This window comes from Tursiops truncatus, chromosome 2 (genome assembly GCF_011762595.2).
Source record: "Tursiops truncatus isolate mTurTru1 chromosome 2, mTurTru1.mat.Y, whole genome shotgun sequence".
NCBI lineage: Eukaryota > Metazoa > Chordata > Mammalia > Artiodactyla > Delphinidae > Tursiops > Tursiops truncatus.
The window spans coordinates 168,196,327-168,215,029 of record NC_047035.1 but is presented as its reverse complement, the minus strand read 5'-3'; the positions used below and the strand labels follow the sequence as shown (position 1 = coordinate 168,215,029).

The 18,703-nt window shown below is 38.5% G+C and overlaps 1 protein-coding gene across 1 annotated transcript in view; it reads right to left on the bottom strand.

The window, feature by feature from the left end:
- PRPF18 (pre-mRNA processing factor 18) overlaps positions 1-18,413 on the bottom strand; it is a 51,327-nt gene extending 32,914 nt beyond the window's left edge. The window contains exons 1-3 of the mRNA XM_019933459.3: positions 18,213-18,413; positions 3,891-3,968; positions 1,100-1,204 (exon numbers count right to left, since the gene is read on the bottom strand). Of these exons, the coding sequence (XP_019789018.1) occupies positions 1,100-1,204; positions 3,891-3,968; positions 18,213-18,278 (249 nt within the window). The 5' untranslated portion in view covers positions 18,279-18,413. The remainder of the gene's footprint in view (positions 1-1,099; positions 1,205-3,890; positions 3,969-18,212) is intronic.
- Between the last annotated feature and the right edge of the window lie 290 nt (positions 18,414-18,703).

Sequence of the window (18,703 nt, the reverse complement as noted above, 5' to 3'; positions counted from 1 at the left end):
CAGATATGTTATGCTTCTCAAAATAAATGAAAAGCTACCTCTCTCAATTATCTCAGTTCTTCTTTATGAAACGACAGAGAATATTCAATGCTTTTTCAAAATTAGAACTGTGGTCAATGGATATTTTTAAAAATCTCAAATATTCTTCGTTTCAGGCCAAGTATTCAGAAGTCCTTCATCTAATTTTCACACACAGCTTCTGGAGTCAGCCCTCCTTTCCTCTGAGAGTTTCCTTTTGCTCAAAGTTAATTTCGTTGTGTACCTTGTGTACAGTCTGAATTCTTTTTTCACAGGAATATCTTTAAAATTTTGTTGTTGGTGTTATTGCTGAAGGAAAATAATAGTTGATATTGACCAGGGTATCGGCAAATACTATAGCTGAGAGTATGAACTGCTATAACAAGTCTGCAGGGCTCTCTGGTAATATGTATCCAAAGCCTTAGGCATGTATATAGTCTTTAGTCATTAGAACAGACTCCAGAAATCATGTTTCTAGAAAATTTTCCAAAGCAAAGTAATCATATATTATTACACATGCAATGACATCTGTATGAGGGTGTTCATCTTAGTATGATCTAAAATAGGGAAATGCTGAGGCAAACTAAATGACCATTAGCACAGAATTGATTTTAAAAATAATAAAATAGTTTTTAAAATATTATGGGAAATTATGCAGTCATAAAGGATCATACAGATCTCTGTATTTTGACTTAGAAAGATGTATTAAGAGGAAGTAAGTTACAAAACACTAACTTTCTTTCTTTTAATACATAATTTATATTATTTTAAATAATTTAGACAACTTATCAAGTATAATTATTTAGAATATATGCATTTAATTATACTTAGAATGTGTTTAGTTTTTAAAGTTCAGAATGATACATTCTTTAAAAACAACTTAAGACATAAGATATTAGACAACAGTACCTAGAAAAGCAGAGATTAATTTAGAACCTCATAAAGAAAATTGAACTAGAATACTGTGCAGCTGGCCAGTTAAGTCATTTTATATGGGAGATAATGACAAAAGTTATTGGAAAGAACTAAATGCAAATGCTGTGGAGTTTTTTTCCCACAAAACATTCATATAAAAACTTACCTCTTGCCTAGAAAGAGTCATGGGTAATTTTTCTTCTGCCAGTTCAAGTTCTAATACTGGATTCGATGAAGTTAATGGTTTCTCGTCCTCCTCTTTTGGCTGTATCTACATTAATAGCCAAAAGAAACGAAATTCTCCTTTTAAAATATAACATGGTTTAACATTTATCATCCTATATATTAGGTATTCACCGAAATTAAACATGTTTTAAATATTGAAGGTTTTCTAAATGTTCCTCTGAGCAAAGAGCTCATAATCGATGTACATGCTTGTGAGAGCTCAGGGAGACCCAAGCAGAGACCATGCACCCAGGAGACAGCATTCTTGCTACAGAAGTATAATGGTTTCCACAATCAAAAACTTTAAAAGGCTGAAATTTAGACTCATTTTCTCCCTAGACTCCATGATTTTTACTTTCTTCTTAGAAACAATCAGCTTGCTTCTCCTCTTTGAGAAAATCATCTTACAGGGTTATTTGATCCTTGCTCTGGGTTTAAAATGAAGACCAAAGAAAGGAACTGCTCTCTAACAAAAACCTGTGAAGCCTCAAGCTCCAGCTCTTTCCTCTCCTGGTTTTCCTCTCCTGATTTTTGAAAGGTGTTTTTCCAAATGCACAGGAATCACTGCTGGATATGCAGAAAACTTTCCGATGCTACACAGAACTTGCCCACAAACTGAGCTGTGAATCTTGTGGGAAAAAATGAAAACCAGCACCTCTCTACTCATAGTACAGAAAGAACAGAGTGGACATTCTTGCTCATATGAACATGCAGAGAAAAAAATTTCTTTATATGTTTTCTTGAGTCTGCTGCCCAAGTCACAGTTTACGAAAATTGAGTTCAGCAATTTATAAGCCCCACTGTGTGGTCTGTAAAAAAGATACTGAAACATGGTTTTCCATCTGAACCATAAGACAAATCTTAGATGCCAAAAGAAGATCAAAAAACAAAAAAGATCAACATTAAGGAAAAACTCACATTCAGTTAAGAAAGGCTATATGGTTAAAATGATATAATTTATGATTCTATAGATTAAAGATTATGTTTATCAGTGTTAACAGTGGTAACAGAAAATTTAGGTAAAAAAACTAAACTTTCATATTTTCACAGACCAAATTAGCATCAAGCCTTTAAAAAAAACGGTAACTGGTTTTTATAAAAGAATAAAAGCAACACATGCTGTATTTTCATTACTACCAAGAAGGAAATATTAAAAGGCTTTATATCGAAAACCCTGTGCTTTCTTTTTAAGCATAAAAACATATATTGCTCCCAAAATCTCAGGATAAAAAGCATTTTCAATTATAGAATGGCAGTGAATAACTTTAAGGAAAAGATCTAAGACATTCTGTCAGCTGGACTCAAGGTTACAAGCAGCACCTTTACAGTAATGATTTTGCTTCACTGCTTTCCTCTATATAAGCAAGAAAGTACTGCCATTATCACGGAAGCAATCTAAACAAAGCAAAATCGTCACTGTTTAAATTATTTTCCTACCTTATCAAAAAGTTGAAAACAATCAAATTCAGGGATCTGGGAAAGCAACAAGTCAGCAGACTAAAACGCATGGTTAAGTGATTCTTATTCTAGTTCAAGTGTGAGTTTAGATAATGCTGGGCAAACAAAAGATGAGAATTCTTCTTTCTGAATATCTATCAATTCGATGGTTATTTACATAAAACGTATCTTAATTTCCTAAACTAGAAGCAAATGAAATCAATGTACCTATGGAAAATATCAAAATATAAACTTTCATATTTTAGAAACCTATCAGAAATACATTTTCAACACTTGCCCTCTCCCAAAAGTACCAAAAGAAAGCAAACGCATATACATACCATTTGCATTCCTCATGCTTCTTTCTAGAAATGCTCTGCCAGATAAATTTCCAGAACTTTCTCCATTACGTGCACAAGAGTATTATTTTATATTGATGTTTCACAAGCAAAAAGTCGATTTCAAATTTATGATTTGTCAAAATTATTTCAATAGAACCTCTGAACTTTGTTTAAAAAATTATTCAACTAGATTTAGCCTTCTTATAAAATAATTTAAACACAACTTCACCTCGTTACCTTTAACCCCTCCCAATAAAAACCCCAATACATTATTAACTGGTAATCTCAAAGATAATTTTAGTCATGCTTCTAAAGTATACAAAGTCTTCCAGATAACTCATTTATTTCTAACAAATATTTCAAGATCACATTTTCTATCCAATAGACTAAGCAGTGTTTGAAATGTGATACCTTATTACACAAAATGACACTGTATCTCAGGCAGAGGTACTTAGGGCCAAAAGGGATTATTAACATTGCAAACGTAAAAACAATGGCTTAAAATATTCAGGAGAAAGCAGGGAAAATACCACTGCTAATGCCACTGTTGTTGAATGAATAAAATCTTTTGAATCCTTTAAAACTGGACTTTTATTGGGAGAGGTGAGGAGAGGAGTGGTGGTGATGGTGATGAAAATGAGGCAGTATCAGATCCAGGACTTAATTAAAAAGAAAAAAAATCAAGCTTTGATCTCAAGCCACTTCATGCTGTCCACAAAAAGCCAAACCATTCCAAGCCAAAAGTCATGCATGTATTTTCCTGAATTCAAGATTAAAAAAAAAGAAAAAGGAAAGAAAAACAAAAACTCATACCTCTCCAGATGGCTTCTCATTTATAGGCTAATGTATAACATTAATAAATTGAACAGAGATCAATCGTTTTGACACTTTAACAACAGCTGTATAAATTTAAACTCAGAAACATCAATTTAACATAAAAGCAGGCATTCATACCTTGTAGCCACATCTTTCAAAATATGCTTCCTCTTCTTTTTTTGCAAGTTCACTACGCTTGAAATATTTTTTATTTTCCTATTGAAGAAAGAAGTAAGTTAATGTCTTTGGGTAAAATTTCATGTCCCTTGGTCAACAACCTTGCCAGTTTTTCAAGAACTGTAAAGTTTTTTCGTTCACGGAGATTATACTAATTTCCTGAACACACCACCTGTGCTCAGCCCCTGTTCTAAACATGAGGTATTTCTCTTGCAGCATCAGTTTGACGGACATATCCAACAGCACAAAGAAGAAACCACCCACATTTTCCAAATGTTCACATTGTTTTTATTTAGTTTCTCAGTGTCTGAATTCAATTTCTACAAATGGATTCATTACGAACCACGTAAAATGAGACACTCTAATTATTTTCTCCTAACAGAGCCAACCAAACCAAAATCATGGTAGCTTCAGCTGACATGTTAAATCTCATTACGAAGAGAGCTCCAAGGGTGTGTCCAAATTCTTTTTTGTCATCTGGAACCTTAATGATCAGCTGTATTAGTATTAAACAAGTTTTTATAATAATCGAGACAGAATGGTTTTGGAGAGTCTCTTTAGTAAAAAGATGGTTCAAAGGTATTTGTTTTAATATGACATGCTGTTAAGAGACAAACTCTAAATCTAGTGTGGCAGGTGGAAAAAAAACGGTTAGTTCTTTCCATGCTATGCATAAAATTATCCTGTTAAAAATGCAGTCCCCTGATCATTTTGTAATGTATAAAACTATCAAATCACTATGTTGAACACCTCAACTAATGAAATATTTTACATCAATTATAATGTAAAAAACACAGTCCCTAATTTGTAGGCTTTTTACTATCTGCTTCTTAGATATTATGTCATTGATAACTTAGCTCAAATAAAGATACTGCCCTACTTTACCAGTAGTAACCGAAACAGTACCTCAATAATACCTCCACACATGTAGTTAGCACCTCACAGTTCCAAAGCTCACTCACTCAGGCAGTTATCATCAATGGATGCTAAAACCCTGACAAGAAAGTGTGACGATGAACAACGGAAAGATAAGGCTGCCGCACTTGAACCCACTGCTCAAGTTTGGCATCAATGCCACGTACGTCCTATGTGAAACACATTGGAAGTACACAGCAGACCACTTAGAAGTGTTCTCCCTAAAAATCTAAATCGGAATCTAATCAAACAGTTAACTTCCAGCTTCCTAGAAATGTAAGGAATAGAGGAAAAAGCTCAAAACACCACTGGGAAGCAATCAAACACGAGCACATTTTACAAAACTAGCCCCAGTTTCTCCAACAAGTTGATGCATAAAAAAAAGTGGGGGACCTGGAAAATGTTTGCAATGAAAAGAAACTAAGAGTCATAATAAACAAATGTAATGAGTGGACTTTGTGTGGATTTGATTTGAATAAACCAACTGTAAAAACATATGTATGTATTTATTTTAATTCAATTGGGGATATTCAAATGCGAGAGGAGTATTTGATGGTATTAAGGACCCAATTTTAATTTTGTTGGTGGTGATCTTAATTCTATAAAAACATGGTCTTATTTTCTAGAGTTATGTATGTTGAGGAAAGACAGGAATTCATTATACAACTCTATTGGTGTGTATGTTTAAAACTAACAGCTCATAACAGTTTTTTTAAGTTCATTCATTAACTCAATAAATATTTACTGACTTTTCTGCTGTACCCCAAGCACAGCTTTACAGGTATAAAGATGAAGATGCTACCCGGCGTACAGAACTGATGGTATCACCTGAACATCAAAACTACTCTAAGAAATGTGGGCGCAAATAATACTAATCCCACTGTGGAGGTGAGAAACCTGAGAATTAGAAAGTTCAGGTGACTTTCCCAGAACTCAGTGAGCCTCATGGGTTAACAGAAGCAGGATTAAGAACACTGGTCCTTAAATCCTTTGTGCTGATCTAGTATTCAAGTTACAGTTCTTCACTCCCAAAACTCGTTTCAGCATCATAAATTGTTCCTTTTGACTATGTAGCATGTACTCATCATATTTCAAATAAGTGCGTTGACAAACGTACTGGCGGCCTCTCAGAATGAGCTGATACGTAGGAAGAAAGTAAAAGGACTCTCCAGGCCGGAGACCATGGTCCAATCTTTAACGATGGTATCTTTTACTACCATCTCTCAATTCCATTGAACACACCTAACAAAACCTTATGCCTTGAACATCAATTCTCAAAATGTGGACTTCTGGGGGGTCCCTAAGACCTTTTCAGAGGTTCCACTAGGTAAAATTCATTTTCATAATAATACTAAGATATATGTGCCCACCCCTTTTTCACTGTGCTCAGACCTGCACTGATGGTACAAAAGCAATGGTGACAAAAACTACTGGAACCTTAGCATAAATGAAGGCTAAGTTTATGTACCAGTGGTCATTGTATTCTTCACCACCATGCACTTGCAGGAAAATAGAAAAGCCAGTTTCTCTTAAGAATATCTTGATAAAGTACAATTTTACTAAATCTCATCCCTGGAGCACATGGCCTTTTAATATTTGGTATGACGAAATGAAATGAAATATATGAAGCACTTCCGCTATATAACGGCGTAGGACAGTCCCCTCAAAGAAAAGCAAACTGGTTGATTATTCAGACCTGCATATCTGGCAAACAGTTTCTCAAAACTGAACAGAGCAAACCTGTCACCTAAAGGAAAACAATGATAGTATTTGTTGCCTATGATAAAATTCCACCTGTCAAGCGAAAATCAGAAGGGTAGAAAAGTGGTATCCCTCACTGTGAACTGGATGGCTTCCCAATACTTAAAGGCTTTTCTGATGAAATCAGTGGTGACATTAACAAATGTAATTTTTAAAATATTGTCTAATGAAACACACCAACATTTAGAAGATCTGCATAACTCAGCAAAGTTGAAAAAACTCATGATGTTAACAAACGCAAGAGTTCACAAAATCATGCACAGGCAAAAGATCTATGACCAGGATAAATCAGAATAGATCTAGAGCAGAACAGGTCAATGGGTTTTAGTACACGAAAAGTCTATTGATATGTGTCAGAATCTAAGCTCTTAGCTAATCTTTAAGAAACTTACCACTTACCCAGTTTTGGCGTAGTATCAAAGAAAAACGTCCACAATTACTGAAAAGGCTATTAAAATACTCCCTTTTCCAACTACCTCTGTTTCAGGATGAATTTTCTTCACATACTTGAACAAAAACAACATATTGCAACAGGTTGAAAAAAGAAACAGGAGAATCCAACTGTCTTCTTATATACCAGAGATTAAAGAGATTTGCAAAATGTAAAACATGCCATTCTTCTCACTAAATTTCGTTTTGGAAAACATAGTTTTCGTAAAAATGTATTATTTACGCTAACATGATGGATTTTTTATTGTACTTGTACAGAGAATATAAATATACATTTTCAATATCCCAGTTTTAATTTCTAATAGAGTAATTATCAATAAATCCATTCTACATAAACAAAGCTCTCTGGAGCTATCAGTAATTAAGAATGTAAAGGGGTCCTGAGACCGACAAGTGTTCTGTCCTACAAGAGTCCACTTGCTGGCACTGTCCACGCCTGCACCTAGCTCTTAAATGCTGGGAAACCACTTGCGTCCCAATGTTGCCCACTGATCCTGATGTATTTACCCATCTTTCTCTCCTATTGTCTACACTGATCATTATTCATTCTCCATTCTCTCAAACCTCTAAGCCCTTTATTTCTCCCCTTATTTCCAGCAAATGACTAAGTCACTCTACAGAGAAAAGGGAAGCCAGCGAACAAGAACTCCGAATTCCTCCCAGCACCAATCCCTTCTGCATCTCAGAATGGAAGAGGAAACCCTCGCCCTAAGGCCAACCCCTTCCAGCTGTCTTCCAAATCTCAATTTCTCCTGCCTTTCTCATAGTCAGTTATCTATTTTCTGCATCTTCACCTTTTCCTTCTCTATTGGCACAAATGATCATCACTTACATATGTTCAAGACTCTGCAACCTTAAAGGAAAAATTCGTTACTCTGTGCTGGGTATCATGCTAAGTACCAATTACAGCAGAAGGACAATAAAACATTTCTCTATTCGGTCTCCATTTCCTCACCTCCAGTTCTCTTTGCAGCTGCCCAACAACTGGGAGTCCATTCTTAATGCTCCATTGAAAAATCCCCTGAGGCCATAACTAACTAGGTGCAAAACTAAAGGATCTTCAAGTCAACTGCTAATTCCCTCCTTCTTCAATTGCTTTCTTCCCTTGGCTGTCAGACAACTTTCTTGTTTCTTCCTTACCTACTGGTTTGTTCAGATTTTCTATTTCTTGTTTTTTTGTCACTTATTTCACTTTGATTTTCCAATTTATTAGAACATTTAGAACAATTAGAACATTAGAACAAATAAACAATTTATTAATGCATTATTTGCCCTAATTATTGTTTTATTATTTACTGTTTTCCAGTAACTTTCATATTGGTTACTATAGTTCTTTATTGTTTCAATTTCAGGGTTTCCTCAGTTTCTGTTAAACGAGGGTTTTTTTTTAATTAAGTGGTTTCTATATTTTTATAAATGAAAAAAGCAAGTGCAGAAGAGTGAATCTAGTATGCTACCGTTTGTATTCAAAAAGGAGAAAAGATATTTGCTTCTTCACATTTGCTTTTATATGCATGAAATAACTCTAGGAGACCCCAAAATTGAAAATGTTAGCTGCTTTGGAGGAGGTGAACTGTACAGCTGAGGGACATGGGTAAAAAGGAAACTTTTTATTGTACACCCTTTAGTATGTTTTGAATTTTGAATCATTTGAATGCATTACCTATTAACAATACATTTAATTTTTGAAAATTAATTTGCTTTTCATTTTAAAGAGTCCTAGTGAGAAAAATATAAACATTTTGCTTCATACTATGTGACCCCTCACTTCAGGGCAACAAAAAGTTGTCAAAAACAAAAGGGTGGGGCTTCCCTGGTGGCGCAGTGGTTTAGAGTCCACCTGCCGATGCAGGGGACACAGGTTCGTGCCCCGGTCTGGGAAGATTCCACATGCCGCGGAGCGGCTGGGCCCGTGAGCCATGGCCGCTGAGCCTGTGAGTCCGGAGTCTGTGCTCCGCAACGGGAGAGGCCATAACAGTGAGAGGCCCACGTACCGCAAAAAAAAAAAAAAGTTCCCTACCATGTTTCAGATGTCACTCTGCACACTTTTGTTTAGAAACAAGAGCAGTTTATATAAGAAAAGCAAGTTAAGCAGTGACTTCTAATTATAAAACATTATTTTATAAAGCACACTGAAAACATACTTTGAAATACAAAGTATGGTGGATACATTCATGACAGAATTGAAATTGTAGGATGTAAGCATTAATAATACACCCCCCTTTATAGGTAAGTCAGACAGGGTAGAGAACTTGCCCAAAGTTAAAGAGCTCTCTAGTCATGGAGCCCCAATGAGACTTTAGGACTTGGTTACTCATTTCACAAATTTAGTTTCCTTTCTGGCTATACTCGAAGATTTTGAACTCTAAGTTTGCTGAATTAACGACAGAATATACAACAGAACCCTCCAAACACAAGTCTGAAAGTGGCTGGTAAGGATTTTAAGACACCATGTGAACTGACAGTACATTTATTTGGGTTCTCTCCTAAAGCACCTGACCTTTCCTTTGGGCCTCTCACTCCTGCAGATTTTAGAAATGAGTTGAAAAGGGTATAAAGAGCACTTCTCCTTTTAAAGACAGAACCTAATTCCTGTGTGGTGCTTCATACATGTTATTCTTGGACTTTGTCCAAGCTGTACTGTCTGGATTATAAACTGAGATTCGCGGGTCTAAAGAGTACAAGTCTTTCTACCACATCACCAGAAACGTCGGCCCACACTAATAAGGGAGAGTCAAAATTTAAAAACCACAGGCAACATGACTGTCACCATTTCATTAATTAGAATCATCATTCCTTCAATCAGATTAAGGTTTTTAGTGTTTATATAAATGAAACAGAAACATCATCAAGAGTTCTACAAAAAGACACGGGAGAGCTAACAAATACACAGCCTGGACATCCAAAGCAGAGCAATACGTGTGAGATCACGAACCACACGGCAGGGTCCGTTTCTGGCTGAAGAATGCAAATAAGCCTTAAAGAGCCTGAGGTAATAAACCTAATGGTTGGGCACTCAAACACAATTTAAAGAGACACAATGATTTTCAAAGTGAAAGAACTGTCAACTGTCAAGGGATCCTGTTAGCTAGGCAGTATGTATTCTCAATGATGCCATCCAAAATAGAAAACTATACCAAAATCTCCCCTGCACAGGTGAATTCTATGTACTTCATAATCATATATATTTATATCATTACATATAAAATTATGTAAAAATGTATGAAAGAAATAACACCAATCTTACAAAGTCTTTAAGAAAATAAAGTTAAACAGACACTTACTGTATGATCCAACCACTCCACTCCTAGGCATTCACTCAAGAGAATGAAAGTATATGTCCATACAGAAACCTGTACACCAATGTTCACAGCAGCTTTATCATAATAGCCAAAAAATGGAAATAATCTGAATGCCCATCAACAGGCTAATGAATAAACAAATTGAGGTATATCCATACAATGGTGGAATACTGCTCAGTAACAAAAATAATGAAGTCTTGATACAGACAAATGCATAAATGAATCTCAAAATTATTAGGCTGGGGGCTTCCCTGGTGGTGCAGTGGTTGAGAGTCTGCCGATGCAGGGGACGCGGGTTCGTGCCCCGGTCCGGGAAGATCCCACATGCCGCGGAGCGGCTGGGCCCGTGAGCCATGGCCGCTGAGCCTGCGCGTCCGGAGCCTGTGCTCCGCAACGGGAGAGGCCACAACAGTGAGAGGCCCGCGTGACGCAAAAAAAAAAAAAAAAAAAAAAAAAAAAATGATTAGGCTGATTGAAAGAAAGCAGGTAAGAGAGGAACATACTGAAAAATTCTGTTTACATAAAACTCTACAAAATGCAAACTAACGTAAAGTAACAGAAGGCAGACCGGTGGTAGCCTGTGTACAGGGTGGGTAGGGCACAGGTGGGGCAGGAAAGCAGGATCACAAAGGGGCACAAGGAAACACTGGGGTGAGATGAACATGTTCACTCTCTTCATTGTGGTGACAGCATCCAGGTGTAAACATGGCAAGACTCACCGAACTGTACACTTTAAATATGTGCGGTTTACTGTGTGTCAATTATACCTCAATAAAGCTGCTTAAAAAATAAATAGCACAATATGGAAGCAACCAAAGTGTCCATCAACAAATGAATGGATAAAGAAGATGTGGTATATATACACAATGAAATACTACTCAGCCATAAAAAAGAATAAAATTTTGCCATTTGCAGCAACATGGATGGACTTGGAGGGCATTTGCTAAGTGAAACAGACAAAGACAACTACCGTATGATATCACTTGTATGTGGAATCTAAAAAGTACAACAAACTAGTGAATATTTTAAAAAAAAACAGACTCACAGATATAATAGAGAACAAACTAGTGGTTGCCAGTGGAGAGAGGAGAAGGGGGAGGGCAATATAGTGGGAGGGGAGTAAGAGGTACAAACTATTAGGTATAAAATAAGCTACAAGGATGTATTGTACAACACAGGGAATAGAGCCATTACTTTATAATAACTATAAATGGAATACAGCCTTCAAAAATTGTGAATCACTGTACTGTATACCTGTAACTTATATAATATTGTACAGCAACTATACTTCAATAAAAATAAAATTAAATTAAATAGTGGTAGCATTTACACTGCCTGACATTACAACTCACCAGAATGCGACAGCAATCGAGACAGTGTGGCACAGGCATAAGGATCCACAAACAGATTAGGACAAGGGAGCAGAGCACCCAGAACGGAGCCACAGTTAAACTATTACTGATTTTTGATGATGCCAAAAGCAACCAAAGGGAAAAGAAAAATATTTTCAATAAATGGTGCTGGAACAAATGGATAATCACATGGAAAACAATAAACCACACCCCTACCTCCCATCATACAAAGAAACTGATTCAAAAAAAATTTTAACTGTTTGTTATAAAACATGAAACCATAAAGCTTTTAGCTCTTATAATAAGAGTATCTTGGGCTTCTCTGGTGGTGCAGTGGTTAAGCATCCGCCTGCCAATGCAGGAGATATGGGTTCGATCCCTGGTCCGGGAAGATCCCACGTACCGCGGAGCAACTAAGCCTGTGCGTCACAACTACCGAGCCTGTGCTCTAGAGCCTGCAAGCCACAACTACTGAGCCTGCACTCTAGAGCCCATGAGCCACAACTACTGAGCCTGCGCTCTAGAGCCCACGAGCCACAACTACTGAAGCCCGCGTGCCACAAATACTGAAGCCTGCGCACCTACAGCCCGTGCTCCACAACGAGAAGCCACCGCAATGAGAAGCCCAAGCACCGCAACGAAGAGTAGCCCCCGCTCGCCACAACTAGAGAAAAGCCTGCGGGCAGCAACGAAGACCCAAAGCAGCCAATAATTAATTAATTAATTAATTTAAAAAAAGAATATCTTACTCTCCTGAGTAAATGTCTAGGAGTGGAATAGTTCGTTCACGTAGCAGGCCTATGTTTTCTTTTTAAGACATTACCAAACTGTTTTCCAACAGGTTATACTATTTTATATGCCTAGATAGGATACGGTCAACAATCACCATGAAAAATTGGTAAGTTGGCTTATTACATACACCAGAATGGCTGAAATTAAAGACTGACAACACAAACTGTTGACACAATGTAAAGATCTGAACCCTTTTACTTTGCTAGTGAAGGTGTGACACGGTCCAACCACTTTGGAAAAAGGTCTGGTGGATTTCTATAAAACTAAACCCATAATGTACACCATGGCATAGCAATTCCACTCCCTATCATTTTCCTAAGAGCAATGAAAACACGAGACTTGCACAAAAGAGTCCACAGCAGATTTACTCATAATTGCTAAATCCTGGAAACAGCCCAGCTGCCCATTATCAGAAGAACAGATTAACAAACTGGGTCTATTTGTATAACGGAATACTTCTCAGCAATAAAAGGAGTAAACAACTGATACATGCAACAACATGAATAAAATTCAAAACATTATTCTCATTAAACAAAGTGGGTCATATAAGAGTACACAGTATGATCCCATTTACGTGAAGTTATAGGGCTGGCAAAACCAAGGGACAGTGGAAAGAAATCAGTACAGCAGTGTATTCTTGGGGGAGGGGCTGACTGGAAGGTGGAACGAGGGTAGTATCTGCACCTTGATACAGACTGGGATACACAGGCATATGCATTTGTCACAATTCACTGAATGGTAGGTACACTTATGATTTGTGTATTTCTTCATACATAAAATTTTGCTGACATACCAAAGAAAGTATAAACGAACACTGAACACTAGTCAATGATATACACGCCAAATTATATTTTGGCAATTATGTTACATTTTAGGGGTAAAGTGTATCAATGTCTGTAAATTAATCTGAAATGCATAAAGATCAGTACATTGTCTTCATGACCCTGTCTGCAGCTGGAAAACACTTGTCTATGGATTTGCTGTTCCAGAAGAGCCGCCTCACCTCTGGCCATTTCAATTGGTTTCCCAGCCTTTTATGGTTTATCTGTGAGAGGTGAAACAGTAATGACTTAGCTTGTGAGTGCCTCTCGTCAAATTCTGGAGAAGCAGCCTTCCACTACCCTAAAATGTTCTGCCTGTTTTACTATTCTGAGGTAAAAGTACTTTCTGCATTGCTAGATGGATTGATGAATGGATATACAATGATGGAGAGATGGACAGTTACATGATAAAATATATTAAAATATTAATCGCAGGTTTAATCGCAATATCTAGATGGTAGGCGTATGGGTGTTCACTGTATAATTCTTTTGAGTTTTCGGTACATTTAAATTTTTTCACAGTGAAATGCTGAGGAAAATAAATCTTCTTTGCAGATGTCAAAACATGGTATCAACATGACAAACTCCCTACCACACTGTTTTCTGACTATACCAAAAAAACATGAAAGCCTCCTAAATGACCACTAAAGAAAGAGGCACTGGAGAGGATTACAGAAGACCGTGCAAGCAAAGCAAGGAACAAGTGTGAAGAAAGGCAAGTTCAAAGGCCTGAATAAATGAAACAGGTTTAGAACTGGAACAGCTGATTAGTGGTAGGGATAAATGGGCACAGAGATTTTCACCAGCCCAGAAATGACTGGTTCTTGACCTTTTTGTCAAAGATCACTTTATTTTTTTTTATAAATTTATTTATTTATTTTTGGCTGCGTTGGGTCTTCATTGCTGCGTGCCAGCTTTCTCTAGTTGCAGTGAGAGGGGGCTACTCCTCGTTGCGGTGCGCGGGCTTCTCACTGCAGTGGCTTCTCTTGTTGCGGAGCACGGGCTCTAGGCGCGCGGGCTTCAGTAGTTGTGGCGCGCGGGCTCAGTAGTTGTGGCGCGCGGGCTCTAGAGCGCAGGCTCAGTAGCTGCGGCACACGGGCTTAGTTGCTCCGCGGCATATAGGATCTTCCCGGACCAGGGCTCGAACCCGTGTCCCCTTCACTGGCAAGTGGATTCTTAACCACTGCGCCACCAGGGAAGCCCCAAATATCCCTTTAATAATATCATCAACAGGAGGAGGGGAAGAGGGGTCACATGTATACATACATGCTAAATTTTTTATAATATTTCAAGGAACTGATGGATACTCTGAAGTCCATCCAAAGGCTCCACTTAAGAACCCCTGTTACAGATGGCAACTGAAATCTAGAGGTGAATATGAAATTAATGTAAGAGAATTTTCCGTGTGAAGAGAAAGTAGCCTAGGCCTGAACTTTAAGGAAAACCAACATTTAAGGGATAAAAACTAAACAATAAAAAAACAAAAAAAGAAGAAGCCTGTAAAGGAGATCAGGAATAAGCAGCCTGAGAAGAAGGAAAAACAGGACGCTGTGGGGTAAGAGACATCAAGGGAAGACTGAATAAAGTGGACCAGGGCTTCCCTGGTGGCGCAGTGGTTGAGAGTCCGCCTGCCGATGCAGAGGACACGGGTTCGTGCCCCGGTTCGGGAAGATCCCACATGCTGCAGAGCGGCTAGGCCTGTGAGCCATGGCCGCTGAGCCTGCGCGTCCAGAGCCTGTGCTCCACAACGGGAGAGGCCACAGCAGTGAGAGGCCCGCGTACCGCAAAAAAAAAAAAAAAAAGAAAGAAAGAAAGTGGATTAGCCGAGTGCAAATGCTGCTGAGGTTAAGAAAGCATGGAAATCACTGCGGCCCCTGATTAGGATGGATTTAGTGCAACTGTCAGGTAGAAATCAGGTTAAGGAGTGAGTAGGAAATAAGAAGAAGCTTGGCTGTAAAGAAAAAGGACAGCTGTGTTTTAAAAAAAAAAAAAAAAGATGGGAGAGATGTGTATGTCTCAGTGCTGCTGGAGATAAGCCAGTAGAGACTGAAGACACAGAAAGAAAAGAGACAAGTGCTATTCAGATTCTGATAATGCTACAAAAGATGAGAGCTGGGCTCCAACATGTAAGTGGTAGGTTTGACCCAACATATAGCCAATATCTCATCCACTTTAACAGGGGAAAGGTGAGGAATTTCTTGCCTGATGGCTTCTCTTTTCTCTGTAAAACTGAAAGTAGGTTCCTTAAAGAAAAGCACCAAGCATTACTTTTTAAAAAAAATCCTCTGTGGCACACAGTGTAGTATCTTGAATATAGGAAATATTCAAAAAATTTTGGAGAAAAAAACAAAGCTAAAATTCTACACAAAGTCCATGCTCAAAACTGCAACTAATAAAACTGCTAATTAAGCCCCACTGAGTCGTGCAGTAGCCTGGCTTTCCACATAAATGAGGCTTTGCAGTTCAATGAAGACTCACCAACACCGGGGCGCCAAAGCGCCGGCATTCTAGCGATACAGATACCGCACTTACCTCCAAGCAGTTACATCACGTAGAGCACTTAGCACAGCTGATAGGAGGTTAACAAAGGGGCTCTCACAAGCTGAGTGTTTACTATCCAACTCTCAGACTAACAATAAAAAGCTGGGACACCATGCTATCGATAGGACGGATAAACAACAAGATCCTACTGTATAGCACAGGGAACTATATTCAACACCCTGTGATAAACCATAATGAAAAAGAATATATATGTATAACTGAATCACTTTGCTGTACAAATCACAGCAGAAATTAAACACTACATTGCAAATCAACTATAGTTCAATAAAGCTTAAAAAAAAAAAAAGCTGGGACATCACTCAAAATGACCAAAGAGGAGGTGGCGCTTCTGGAAAAACAATACAACAGAAACAGGTGTTCCCCAGCTACAGAAAAGGATAATGAAAAGGATTCACTGACCCCCAACCAGAATTGTTTTTAAAAATGAAACAGGATGGATTAAAACAGTGAAACATATGATAGAATCACATGTAGTTAAGACAAGAAATGTTGCATGAAACTTTTTTCATACGTATCTGATGAAAATACAGATTTATTTCTTACTGTGGCTAGGGCAGTGAAAAAAAAGATGGCTTCGTCATCCGTGGAAAGAGCATCCTAACTGCCCTATGCACCAAGCAGAGCTGTTGTAAAGCTCAAATGAGAAAGCATACTAGGGTGCTTTTCACATGTTAATTTAATTTTAAGTAATTTAATCGTTAGGTCAACCCTATCAAAACTAGTTCTATGTTCACAGGGTGGAGATAAATAAACAGCCTGTCTGTAGTGGTGAAGAGAGCAAGCTTTAGAGTGGGAGAGATGGATTCAAATTCAGACACTATCTCTTGCTAGCTGTGCGATTCTGTAAATCAATCTAACTTCTTTTAGCTTCAATTTCCTCATCTATAAATGGGAGTAGCAGTAATTTTATGGGACTGCTGTACAAATTATATGAGGTATGAGACATGAAGCATTCTGCATAATGCTTTGCAGATTACTATTAATATTACCAGAACTATGACATTCAGTATTTTAATCTCCATTTCATGTATTTCCTTTGCTGGTATTAATTGGGAAATCAATCTTACCTTCTGGCCAGGGTTATCTGAGTAATTAAATCTACTATCAAATTACAAAATGAAAGACATCCCAGAAAAACAGTTTATATGTGATGATAAATTAAGAACAATTATGTAGAATCAGTGTTTTTGTAATTGATCATTTTTAAAGGCTGGTCTATATCCATGACAAAGAACCTGATTATGCAAACAGCACCGTAAGCCCTGAGAGTGAGCTGAGCTCTTCGTGATTCAATTCTCCCTCTAAAGCACTTTAAATTTCAACACCTGGTTCTAACACGCACTATGCATTTCAACATCTAAATTAGCTTTTTCAAATACTCCGAAACCACTCATCAAAAGAAAAAGGCCCCTGAGTTACAGATGAAAATATCAAGTTACAGCTATGGACAAGCTCTCTCCCCAGCTTCCCGCGCATTTGCTAAATAACATTCTGTTTAATTAGCTCCACTTTGTTAATTGTTTTTAAAGTTTCAAAGATTATGAAAGCTGCCATCTGCCAAGCTAACAATCCCAACTTACTTGCACTACATCATAAACATCAATCATACACGACATCCAAAGACCTAAGTCAGACTGTTCTCAAAGTGTGGTCCACAAGATCCCTGGAGTCCTTGAGACTCTTTAAGAGGGTCCCTGAGGTCAGAACTATTTTCAGTACTAAGGTATTATTTGCCTGTTCACTCTGTTCCCATTTATACGAAGGGTGAAAAGCAATGCTTCACGAGAATCAAGACAATAGCACTAAACTACCAGCTGTCACTGATTCTTCAATGCTCAGCACTAATGGGGGAGGGGCGGCAGTTTCACTTAACTATCTCCTTGATGAAGTAGTAAAATTATTAACTTTATTAAGTCTTGGTCCTGGACCACATCTTTGTAATATCCTGTGTGACAAAACAGGAAGTATACATAAAACACAAACCCTTCCTAAAACGACAGAAGTGAACGGCCAGAAAAACTGGGGCACGTCCGAAGAATACCGGCAGATGGGAACGGGGATAAGGGACAGGTGGGGCGGCGGGTAGGAGAAATCGCCAAAATCTCGGGTTTTCCTGCAATTCCTACACCTCCATCCCAAAGGCTCCCAAGTGATTGCCAAGGGCACAGCGGTCTAGAGGGAGCCGCTCCGGGGTAGCGGAGGGGCTCTGGCTAAACCCAATCCGGCAAGGACCCTTTCAGTACCGTTCCCCGCCCCCCAGACTCCCCTCCCCCACGCAAACGCTCAGCTCCTCCGTCGCCAACGCCCCACGACCCCAAGAATCCTCACCACCAACAGGTTCCTGTCCTCCACCAGCTGCCGCTTCCGGAGGATCTCCGATTTCAGAATGTCCATCTTGCTGCCCGGGTTGAAGCTCGAGTTTTCTTCTTCTCTCTCCGGCTCCCGGAACCAAGCCTTTTCATCCAGCCAGCCGCCGAGAACCCACTACACATAGCGAGCCCAAATACCGAAGGGCAACAACTGACAGAGCCGCTTCCGGCGGAAGCTGAGGTGAGCGAGAGGAAAGAGCGCCCCAGGACGCCTGTTGTTGACGAAGCCGCTGAGGCTTAGCGCCCCTGGCGGCGCCCTCCGGCAGCGCGCTTGTAGTTTCCCATCCGTAGATACGTGAACAAACGTGGGCTGAAACACGAACAAACGTGGGCTGAAACACGAGTCTTCTAAATCGATGCTGCATTGTTTAATAAGTTATATACCTATGTCAACTATACTTCAATTTTAAAAGGAGAAAAAAGTTATTATACCTACTTGTACGTGCTAGG